Source organism: Primulina tabacum, chromosome 2, assembly GCF_025594145.1.
Source record: "Primulina tabacum isolate GXHZ01 chromosome 2, ASM2559414v2, whole genome shotgun sequence".
NCBI classification, from domain to species: domain Eukaryota; kingdom Viridiplantae; phylum Streptophyta; class Magnoliopsida; order Lamiales; family Gesneriaceae; genus Primulina; species Primulina tabacum.
Window position 1 is genome coordinate 6,888,908 of NC_134551.1, and position 12,939 is coordinate 6,901,846.

Below are 12,939 nucleotides of genomic sequence, written 5' to 3' on the forward strand. Positions count from 1 at the left end.
CAACTGGTGTGCTGAAATCGGCCTTTCTGAAGATGATTTGTAGATCATCGTCTTATCTTTCCAACGCATACTGAGCTTCATTCTAATAACCGATCTGAGAGATATGACCCAAATACCACAATTGCTCATACACAACTGATTGTTGTTTTCGTACAATCAGTTTCGTCGTTCAGCGAACGGTTTGGCCTATATAACATTCGATTTTGTCCAACTGACATGAAATAAGACTTGTTCCAAATTGATTTTTCTGATCATTCAAATTGGCGGATTGTAATTTGAATCATACAGCTGAGAGATATCATAAAAAACCGAAACTCGCTAGAAATTCAGTTTGGCTAAATTCAGTTTCAGTTTCCTTCTTGTTTTAATAACTTCATATTTGAGTAAAAATGTTAGAAACACAATAACAAATTTTATTAACATCAAAATCAGGATTGCGAATATGAAATGTTCTAACACTAAAGTTTTGTTCACTATCTACACTTAAGTATATAATAATTAAATGGATCATCGGACCGTACCACACTATTTTTTTGTTCGATTGTTTCCTTAGAATAAAGAAGATCATCTATTGTATAGTTTAAGACCAATTAAATTTTTTAAAAGTTTTTATTTACTCACTCTAAACATTTTACCGATCCTAACAATTTCGTTAAAATGCAAATTAAATATTGTGAATTAATGTTGAAACTAAAAACCATATGATTAATCAAAATTATACATATTTAAATTTAAACAAGATTAAGCTTGGCAAGTGTTTCTAGAATGCTGTTTGTCTCTAAAGTAATGGAGAACTAAAAAATCATATATTAAATTACAATGAAATCTCTCAATATTTTATAATACATAGATTCGATGTTCAAATTCTTTTTTTAAAAATGCATACCATGTTCAAACAGAGGAAATTTCGTAAAATAATATTAATTTGTAATATATTTTTTGAAATACAAAGTTTTCAAAATAATATAATTATATTTATAGCATATTGAAATAAATAAATTTTTTAAAAATAGGAATGTATATCTAATATTTATACTATTAATTACAGTTAAAGCTCTTTGTACTAACCAATTTGTGGAATATTGATAATTTTTTTCTTAATTTCAAAAATATCATTTAACCATTCAATTTTATATTTTATAAATCTCTTTTTTTATTATATATCTCATCTCCTGTCATTTCAATTTCCAAAATTGGTAAATTTATTTTTAAAAACGATTTACTTTTTTGCTAATCCCACACATCACATATGTCACATTCGACTAATCTATCTATCTATTATATCAAAAATGGGTAAATTTTACTAACTAATTTGCAACAAATTTGGTTATGTTTTTTTTTTTGTTCAAAAAAATATCCTTAAACTCTCATGTTATTTTAAACCCCCACAAATTATCTCTAATAATATCTCATAACTTATCCGCGGTAGTTAATAATTTTAATTATTAATATTTTAATTAAAACAAAATTTTATAAAATATCATATAATATAATTATATGTACAAATAAAATTGTTACATAGCTCATGCTTGGTTGGCTAGTTATTAATTAAGTGCAATAAACCTGAAGAAACTATATTGGGAATGATGGTGAAACCTTTTATGAATTTCCATAAATGCTCTTTAAATATCTGTTATTTAATTTTTGTATCCACCATGCTAAATTGATGTGCATATATATTTTTAAATGTTTATGTTTTTTTTTTTTTTTAACTTAAACTTCTAATTTTTTCACCTTTTATTTTATGATTATTAGGACTTTTACTATTTTAAATTAAAATTTTAAATTTTTTACACATTTATCGTCGGGTAAAATGTTTAAATACCATTCTTAAAAAAAAAACATAGCAACATTTATAAAAATTATAATTTCAAATGTTATTTTAAATTTTTTAAATTCATTTTTTTCCTTATAGAAGGAACAAAATCGACTGTATCCATGCGTGCACAAACGTGTACACTACTAAATTACCAAGTACATATGATTAAAGTCATATAAATTTATAAACATAAAATATTTGTGAGACCGTCTCATGTTTTAATTTTATGATACGAATTTCTGATCTATTCAACTCATTAAAAAATATAATTTTCTATTCTAAAAATATTATTTTTCATGATAATTATGTATCGGTTCGTGAGATTGTCTAATAAGATAGTTACTAATTTATAAAATAAAATAAAATAATTTACTCAAAAAATAAATTTATAAAATAATTATAAAATAAAAGAATATATATTTTTAAATAAAAAAATTTATTTATTTATCTTTGAAAAAGTGGCTGGATCCTGGATGGGGAAAAATGTTCGCTGGCCTCGCGGCTATGTATTTGTATTCCAGGTGTTTTCCTTTTCCGCAAAAGCTGCATTGCTGACGTTATTATTTGAATTTATTATTTAAAAGAAATGAAATTCCCCACCGCTTCGCTGACTTCATGCTGCAAAATCTTCTCCATATAAGAGTCTCAATTGCAGAGTTCCAAGCATTCTGATCACTGATTTTGCAGAGTTAGCGCAGAGATGGCTGGGAATTTACAGGTGGAGATGGCACCAATGGCGATGGAGAACCCTAGGGATTCTGATCCCCTGCTCCAGGACTCGCATTCGTCTCCATTGTCTGCTGGTTCGATAAAAAAAGACGACATTGAAGCTGGTTCCATGCCTTGTTGCAGAATTTGCCTCGAATACGACACTGGACTTGGTATGGCACTGAGGATATTTTAAATCAGAGTTTTCTGCTCAACGGTCTTTCGTTTATATTGATTTTACGATATTTTTCGCTCTGTGGCCTCATTCCACTCCCGCAGGTGACAAATCCTGGTAAAATTCGGTAATGGATCTCAGTTTATTACTTACTAGTGTTTTGTATGTCAAAAAATCGAATTGTTTTGTTTTTCTGTAGCTGTGTTTACAGTTACAGGTCTTTTGGATGAATATTGGATGATCATGCATTTGGTATATGTTTCTATATAATGAACCCTCTTTCCACGCGCAAAATTCCTTGTGTTACATTTTTGGTGTGTGGTGTAGTATATGTACTTAATTTTGTCACTAATTGACCAAATTTATCTTTCCTTTGTAGATCGCAAATTGATATCTCCATGCATGTGCAAAGGCACTCAGCAGTTTGTGCATCGCTCTTGCCTTGATCACTGGAGGTCTGTCAAGGTGAGAGGTCGCCTTCACATGTTACATACATGGCCTTTTATGTACCAACGCTGTGGCTAAAGTTTTGGAAAATATACTTTGTATTTTATGCAGGAAGGATTTGCCTTTTCACATTGCTCTACTTGCAGAGCTCAGTTTCATCTCCGCATCGACAAAGTAGAGGAAAGCTCTTGGCATAAAATGAAGTTTCGAATTTTTGTGGCAAGGGATGTTTTCCTTGTCTTTTTGGCTGTTCAGACTGTAAGTTCGACTTATAATTTATTGGCTTTGTATGAAGAAATTATCTGGAATCCTTATTTACAGACGTCCTATCTTGCTTTTATTGTTGAGAAACAATAAAGGGGTAAAGGTTCATGTCTGAGAGCACATAGTTTTGTGGAAATAACAAAGGTGAACAGCTCCTCTGTTTCGACCATAAACTTTTTTAAAAAAAATAAACTTGTTCACATCATTTATTAATACAATTAAATCTAAAAGAATATATTGAAGAAAAATGAATTTAAATCAAATTGTGAAAATATAAAATCTGAAATCTTAAATTAAAGAAATATAAATATAAATTAATTTGTTAAAACATAAAATCAGAAATCATGAAGTTATAAACGAAAAAATAAATTCATTTTTTTATTATTTTAGTGATTTATGATAATATAAATATTCATTTTGTTTTTTTTTTTGTTTTTTGTTTTTTGTTTTTTTTTTACTTTCAAAATTTTGTGTTCTGGTATTTCTCCATGACAGTACATGTTTATACTTTTACATAAAAATGTTTTTAACTCTTGAGAGGGTGGAAAAAATATCATTGCTCTCAAATATGCCCCAAATCAAATTATTTTTAACTGGTGGCACACAATTGCTTGTAAACTGTGATTTCTGTGCTTCTGTCTATCGTATGGATATGTATGTTTTGCTAATCCACCTACAAGCATGGCAATGGAGCAGCCTTGGTTACCTTTCATGTCCAACTTTTGGATTATTTTGTGATGCGACCTAACAGGGCTAATCTTTTGACCAATCTTTTTGTGTGAGACTGACTGGGTTTGTGTTTGCCAATAAATAGAGTGCTCATGTTTGTTATCATCTTTGGTTCGTGGAAACATTTTTCCGGTCATTGCAATTGGTGAAGTATGCTTGTTTGCGAAGATCTTAAATTCTTCTATGAAGTGCCTTTTCCATTTGTAAATCTGTCCATTTTGGACTTGATATTTCATGAAATTGTTTATCAATAACACAAAAAATATCAGAAATCGAAAGATTCTACATATACCCTAGGCATAACCATGTGAATGTACTGGTGGATTATATATATAGATTCATATATATTCACCCATGTAGTACGACATGATTCATATATATTCACCCATGCAGTATCACATGGGTGAATATCTATATGAATCAAATCTGCCAAATCACTCATAGTATGATCTTAAACATCCTGGATCTTCCTGATTCGTCGTCTGGCTTATGTTCTTCATGTAGCATTCAAACCGAATGACTATGAATTATGTTGATACTTTTACACTAAATAACCACATGGGCAACTATGTCTCCTAAAAAAGTTGGGAAATAGTGCATTCATGCTTCTAAACACATGAATCTTAATTTTTACAAAAAACGGGTTTATATTAGTGATAGTGCCACGAAAACCTCATATTCCTAGTTGTGCAAATACATATTAGATTGTGCAAGATATCGGAAAATTCTCGCCTTTTTAGTATGAGAGGCTCCCCAAAAAGCCTTCTTAAACCATTAGAGGATGCTCGTAAGAGTGGCCATGGGGATTGAGATACGAAGTCATTATTACGCTTTCCCATAATGTGTCCGGGAAAGTGCATTGGAAGAATATATGATCCAAAAATTCCTCAGCCGAGTGGCGGAAGGCATGCAACCTATCCATAACGAATGGTAATCTATCTCGAGTATGTAATTTTCCATGAGCTCCAAGCCAGAAAATAAAGGAACGCTTTGGTAGCATATAGTATTTCCAGAATGAGGCCCTTGGAACTATGGGGAGAGAGCCTCCGAAGAAACAATAAGCTCGCTTCAGTCCCAAAGCATGAGAAAAAAATCCAAGAGGCTCAAATATGTGAGGTCACTGGCAGGATCCATCGAGGTGGATCTCTTCTTCTCATATGGATAGAAGCTTCTTGATCAATGGGATGTCGATACTCACTAATCAGGTCTTCCCACCATTCAATTTTACGACAATAACTGAAATCCAAGATTTATAATCTCCTCTACAAAAGGGAGATGATATCTCTTACCCTCAAGAATTTTTGCACATGCAAGCTCAAAGTTGGAAATAAGTTGGTGAATATAATACAAAGGCTTATGATTAATGCAATATCTATATCTCATTAAATTCACAAAAATGTCCATGTTTTCCTTCTAAGAAATTACAAAAATCTCGCAATTAATATACACTTCTGATCTTATCATGATTTTTAAATCCTCCGAAGGAACTATATCATGGTTGAGCTAGATGGGTCCGATTGTGCCAGCATAAAAAATAAAAGTACTCGGAGTTGTACATAATCCTTCCAATAATCTCTTTGGCTAAACTAATATGAATTGTGGGGTAATATATAATGGTTACAAAAGAAAGGCATAAATTGACATAAGCCTAGGAGCCTCCTTGGCCTTTGTGGAATAGTTTGGGGCACATTATTCTAATGATATTTATTAATTAATGCATGTAGTAATTATGTATATCTATTTGAAGTTACCCAAAATGCAAATTTGAAATTTGTGAGATAAATGGTAGGTTTTAGTTTATCACATAAGCATGTAAGAAATCATGCAAAATGTGTGGAACTAAAGAAATGTGCTTGGTATCTCAACAGTTTTTCTAATTCTTCCGAGCAACGAAGTTAAAGCAGATGGAAACAAAATTGGCAATGAAAGAAGTAGAGGCCAATTACTCAACCAATTACTTAATCCAATATACCCAAAATCTCATACATTAATTTGTATTCGAAATGCATATTTGTCAATTAATATATTTACTAGTTATTTATTATTTATTAAGGCAAACTTTTAAACTTGACATTGGGAAGTACATGCAATACTTTAGTTTACTAGAAAAGCGTGTATTCATTCAATCAGGAAAGCATGTAAATTTTCATCACTAATGAAGTAACCTAATATATCATCTTTTTTTTTTTACATCCGAAACGATTGACTTCCGGGTAGATGGTGCCAAAAGCTCCATTGGGAAAAAAACTAAGAAACGCTAGCGTACTAGATTATTTGGTGAGATTAATGAGTTAGCATACGAGACATAGTAACCTAGCTAATATTTCTAGAATCACGGGGCTAAAACGCCATAGATAGAAAAGGTTAAAATGAATGACATGAACTAACGCCAGGTAAGCTTTCGCAATGTGTTTGGTCTTCATCTCTGTTAGCGATGGTAAGAGCCAAATACCACACTAACCATGCTCTATCTAGCTTTCACGAGAGCCAACAATCATTTGGTATAAATGACATCATCATCCAAAAGATTGAGGAAAAATTTACTCCCAAAAGGTTACAGGTTTTGTGAAGATTTAGAGAATACCCCAACATGGTCGTTGCTAGGGGTTTGACAGACCCTACCGATTAACATAACAAAAACAAAAATAAGAGGGAGACTAGGCCAAATCACCCTCAAAGATACAACTACCCAAATCGGTAACGAGTATGTAAGTATAGCAAGCTAGTCATATTAGATTTTATACAACTCAAAACGTGCTTAGAAATATTTTATCCATAAAAAAAATTTAACATTCGGTGGAAATGTGCTTCCCATGCAAGTTCATCTGCAAATTGATTTCTTTTTCAATAAGTATGCATAACAAAACAAGGATGAAAATCAAAATATTGACAAGAAAGGATATCCCACCACAAGATTGTAAACTATGCTTTAGTATTAGTATCATCTTCGATAAATTCGCTAAAGGCCACAAAGAGTTTTCCGAACTATTCATGGACCACTTCTCCGGTTAAAAGGTCACATGTATTTCCTTTATCACTACTATCAATGTTCAATTTAAAGGTATGGACATGTGGCTTGGTCCAATGGACTATGCGAGTTTTATGCACACCCAGAGAGAAGCCTGAAACCAAAATATGTAGCGGCTCCTATGCATCCATGCCAGTGAATATATATAATGAGACCACTGACCGCTAGCATAAGCTAGTCGAATAAAGGATGAAATTTGATAAAGTGCTCGTTCAAATGTAACCTTAATGTGTTTATACTTTAAAATCACAACCGTCTTATAGCCGTTAGTCCACGTCTAGAGTTTCTCTTCCTACCATAAAGGCCCTTCAGCTTGAGATTATGTCTGATCCATAACTACCGGCCCACTAGAATTTTGGAGATTATTTTGTATAGACTAGTGATTAGGCTACTCAACACCAATATTTAATTGTGCATGAGCCGAACTTCTCGGGAGCATGGGATATAAAAGGCTCATTTATGATACTATTGATGATTCCACTCTGCTGAAACTCGTTCATGCTTCAATTTGATGGAATGCTAACATTATTGAGAAATTTAAAAGAGATTCCAATACGACCTGGTGCTGGATTCCTATCATAGTGGAACGATGTATTGTTTATGTCATTTATGCTAAACAATTTTTCTAACCAGGTAATTAGGGACCAATGTAGTTCCATCTCTCTTGTGATGAGCGAAGGTTTTTATAAGATTCCACCGATGCGTCCACTATAACCCCAATCTCATCTATAACCGTTCCAAATCTCCAATTTGGATATCAATTTATGGATTTTCTAGTATTCACGAGCTCATGAAATAGTTTCATTTGCACATACACTTCCTTTACCAAGTTGAATTTGGGATTCATTGTTATGGTTATGTCTTCATTAAATAACAATTATTTCCATTGCCTTTTCAATTGCTATATTTTTAATGCATATTCGCCATCCATTCATGCTATAAATATATATTATCTTCCGTATATTGTTATTTTTCTTAAATATTTTTTGACATCAGGCGGTTATCTCTTTAGGTAAAAAATAGGGGTATAAATACACCGGACATGCTCAGGAGATCTACAAGCATGTTAACTCCTTGAATCAGCAACTAATCACCTGACATCTACAAACGCAAATAACTCAAAACCTCACATAACGATGAACAAATATCTGTATTTTCCGAAATATGTTATCAACTCTTTGTTTTTCATTCTCAAATAGCCAACGATTTCTTGCACTCCAAATGTGAAATATGACAACTGCCATACCCGTGTACCGTCGGTAAATCTCTCTGAATGCCTTTAGCAGTTCTTGATGAGAAAGCATCAGTTTGTTCATTCCTAGCCATTCTCGAATTTTGGTCCAAAGAAAATTCGAGAAGTCACAGCGGAAAAATAAATGACAAAAACTTTCGCTAAAATCACAATAAAATATATATTTCTTATCCATCACATAAGGTTGTCTACCTCCGGCCAATAACTTCCACTGAGGAAACAACTATACATATAACTTGTGCTTAAGAATGAGACAATTCTTCCACACCAGTGACTTCCAAGACCAGTTTCCATAATCTGGAGCAAAGAAACTGTAGGCTTTGTACAAAGTATTCTTTCCATCAAACTTAGCACTCAACAATGCTATTTTAGAGTCATCCTTTTCTTAATTATGATAACACCAAGTGCGTGTCTTGGACTTGATATACCATAAAGGCTTGACACATGATTTAAGCTCACCTTGTTGGTGTAATTATTTTAGATCTAACTTGAAACTCAGTTTAATAACAATTTATTTTTATTTGTAAATTAATATATATTTTGCTTTATCATTGTTCGACGGTTATAAAGTATGTATTGAATTATATATGGATATTGTTTTACATGTTCCCATATTTTAAATTAACATGAATTACTTACTCCTTGATTCAATATGGTGCATTTGTTAATTTTTGCTTATCTCCTGGTCACTCGAATGTCGTAGTATGCTTGCAAAACAAAACGGCACATTTTTTATGATAACAATTCTCTAGAATTAACTTGGTTAGAGAAAAGGTTAGAACACTGGTTTACGCACTAAATCAAGGTTTGAAAATCATAGAAATGTCTTCTCTTTAGGGCAGGGTAACGTTATTTTATCCCACAACGTTAGGGTAAAGGTCATGTAGCATTCAGAAATATATATTCGTTTTAAGTTCAGTGTTAACTTCTCATTCCAGAATTTTTAGAGTTTTTAAATTTGGAATCGTGCATAGAAAACCATGAGCTTATCCATCCCAACTCCCAAGCTCTACCAATATACAAATGAATTTTGGAAATAGTGGAAACAGAAGTCCACTTACCAATAGTGGCTAAGGTGTCCTTGAATTCATGCAACACGAAGGAAGGCGTAGGCTTTCCTGTGCTTGATGTCTAAGCCGAAAATTTCTTATCTTAGTAATAATCGTGCCAGAACTTAAGTGTTGTGCTGAGAGTTTTTTGTGAAGTCTTGTGAGTTGTAAGCTTCAAATTCTGAGTTTGTGGGGAATATTTATAGGTGCTAACGTCACAGGTACTAAAGCTGGTAGTAAACTCGGCATTAAACCTACATTAGCTGGCATTATTTGATTGTTGTACAAGGACATTAACATCTTATAATGATTGCCCCATACTTCTAAGGTAATGGTTATTGATGGCTATTATAATTTATCGTGAACTCGGATTACCAATCTTTCAACTTCTTGAAACGACTATAGAAGTTTCAAGGTTTCACGATTAGAGCATAACTTATCACTCTTCTCGACCAGCCACTCCCAAAACCACTTCTTTCAATCGTAGATTTTTGTTGTGAGCTGCAAATGGTATGATAAATTTAATGCCAATTTTGTTTGATTCATGCCAATTTTCTTAGAAAGCAATTACGTTAAATTGATATTTCCATTAAAGAACTTAATGTTACTAAATTTGAAACAAACAGTCGAAACCCTTGTTATCCCTGAGCTGGAGTGACCATATTTATCTCAGAATTTTTTCTGAAATTCTGCCATGCGTTATTTTTCGGAAAGTAGTTTTCCATTACAGTCCAATTATAGTTGCATATCTTTGTAGTTGAATATGCAAGATTTGAAACTCTTTACATTTCCTATTACGAGTTGGACCATGGTTATAATAACAGCTGCAAAACTGGAAATTAGGTGGAAGTAAAAGCTCATGATTATTACTTTTGTCTTGTTCCAAGGTGATCGGGGGGATAGGTGCTTTTGCATATGTCATGGACAAAGATGGAACTTTTAGGAATTCGTTTAATGATGATTGGGATCGCATACTTTCAAAGCATCCTATTCCTTTTTACTATTGTGTAGGTAAATTTCTATTCCTATGGATTTATCAGCGCATGAGGCAAGAACGGTGATCCATGAAATAATTAAATTTATGGAGCTAAGATATCAGTGTCTGCCATTTTTGTACCCGAAATGTGGTGTTCGTTTTTTGGTTCAACACCATGCTATTGTAAATAAATTTACTCATGAAGATGATTCTGTTTTGAACAGTATTTGAACTAGTTGACAGATGTTTTTGTATTTCTCTAAACCTTGACACGTAATAAATTGTTGTATTCATTATGTAAAAACACCTGTCTAGTAAGAAAATTAATCTAAACGACACTATTTTTCTAGACTTTGCTTGATCAATTTGTTGTATGTTGATCTCCTTTAATTAGAGTTCAGACTTTCCTTTCAATATTTAATAAGATGCAGATGGCTGGCTTTTTTCCTCTTAATAAAAGTGTGATATAAAGTTTATGGTGTAAACATGCGATCAGGGTTTCTGAGTTTCCTTGTGCTGCTTGGACTAATCGGTCTCATACTGAACTGTTCCACCTTAAATTGCAATGATCCACGGGTGGCTGGCTGTCAGAACTGTTGTTATGGCTGGGGCATGCTGGATTTCTTTCCGGTATCATTGGAATCTTGGATCGGTCTGCTCATAATTTTTGTTATAATCTTTACCATCGTTGGTATAGCCTATTGCTTCCTCGCTGCCACCTTGGCAATTCAGAGGATCGGGCAGAGGCACTACCACATCCTCGCCAAGAGAGAGTTGACACAGGTATGATTATTTAATTTATCTTTCTAGGTATGTTGATGAAGTCCAACATTTTATAGTTATATTTGATTGAGGATCGGTATTGAATTATGGGCTGGGTTTAAGCAGCGGCTTCCATGAAAACCTAGTATTTTAGCTGAATCCTTGTCGAAATATTTTTTTTGCATCAAGTGCCTTCCCTCTCCTTGTCGAAATATTTTTTTTGCATCAAGTGCCTTCCCTCTCAATCACACCTGAACGATTGATTGATAACAACATATTGTTCTTGACACATGCAATTGAAGTAAGCATGCCTTTGAATCTGATGTTTCGATGCTAAGAGTTTCATGTGGTAATAATGAATATTCACCTAGAAGTCATACTATTTGTCTGGCTGCTTGTATGCCATGGCGAAGACATTTTAAGGGACGAGTAATGGCAGTCATCCATCTCAAATGCAAAAGTTCTCAACTTTACGTTTAATTTTCTAAAATTGTATTTTGGCCCCGATTTCATAGACCAAGCCACCTCCGTTATTGAAAATCTGAGTGCCTTTCTAAAATTGTATGTTTGGCCCCGATTTGATACTCTAAGCCACCTCCGTTATTGAACATTTGAGTGCCCTTCTTTTCGCAGCATTTGTACGTTACCCATGTTCAATTCTTTATTCTTGGTAAAGGATGAGTGAACCTTTGCAATTGCCGGTTTCCTGATTTACATGGTTATTAATTAACCAAGTGCTCAGCATCTCTGATCACCATTTGCATCAGATCTAATGGTAGTAGTCAGAGGTCAAACTCTGCCGGTGGAGGGAGAGAAGGGTCAAGAGGAGCAGTTTCTTGTCATCCTCGGAATTTTTGTACAGACGCGTGTAGTTTTCATGTATCCTACACAATATAAATCCCATCCCATGCCGTAAAAAAATTTAAGTTTTCAGATTTCACCTCCTTTGCTTGTCTCGATTTTGTTCTTGTTCTGTCACAAGCCGGGTACCAAGTGCAATGCTTCTTTCTTGCCATTTTGCATAATGGTGTTGTGAGGAATCACTTCATGAAAATTTTGATGGTTAAGGTACATGTTCTGAATATTGCAGGAGTACATAGTTGAGGATCTTGGGGGCTTTTATACCCCTCCGACGCTGGCTCCAGAACACGAAGAACGCCTGCGATCACTTAAATTACTGTAAGGAAACCATAGTGAACCTTCGAAAAGTCATCGTTCTGAAACTTGTATAATATATATATCGAGTCATGTCTACTTGTACTTTGAAGTTGCACCATGAAGTTTGTTAAAAGTTTTAAGTATTCTATTTTGGTTCTACGCACCTCAAGTGAACCTTGGGGTGCTTCTATCTTCCACTTGTTTGCATGTTTGCAGTTTGATATAATTTGTGGAGCGAATAATTTAATATGAAGGGCTAATTGATATATTTTCAGGGTAAAAATAATATTTTGAGAAATATGATATATGAAATTTAATTTTTGTATTTGATTTGTGAGACCGATGATTCATGCTCACCCCTTGTAGTTTGAGTCGGTCCCTTTTTTGTTAGTTGTTTCTATTATTTCCAATTTTTCATCAAAAAACGAAGGAAATTAAATACTTTTGTTTACTTTTTGCAATTAATAATGGTCGTATTTCAATGTTCAATAAATAAAAAAATAATAATAAACGTCGTATTTCACAAATTTTTTATAGTTAATGTGGTTTACAAATTATTTTATTAGTCCGAA

At 33.2% G+C, this 12,939-nt stretch overlaps 1 protein-coding gene across 1 annotated transcript; it reads left to right on the forward strand.

Moving 5' to 3' along the window:
- The first annotated feature begins 2,340 nt into the window (after positions 1-2,340).
- On the forward strand, positions 2,341-12,607 carry LOC142528692 (uncharacterized). The gene is made up of 6 exons (XM_075633791.1): positions 2,341-2,700; positions 3,082-3,167; positions 3,261-3,407; positions 10,359-10,482; positions 10,944-11,230; positions 12,300-12,607. The coding sequence occupies exons 1-6, from the start codon at positions 2,520-2,522 to the stop codon at positions 12,390-12,392; spliced, it is 918 nt and encodes a 305-aa protein (XP_075489906.1). The 5' UTR covers positions 2,341-2,519; the 3' UTR covers positions 12,393-12,607.
- The last annotated feature ends 332 nt before the right edge of the window (positions 12,608-12,939 follow it).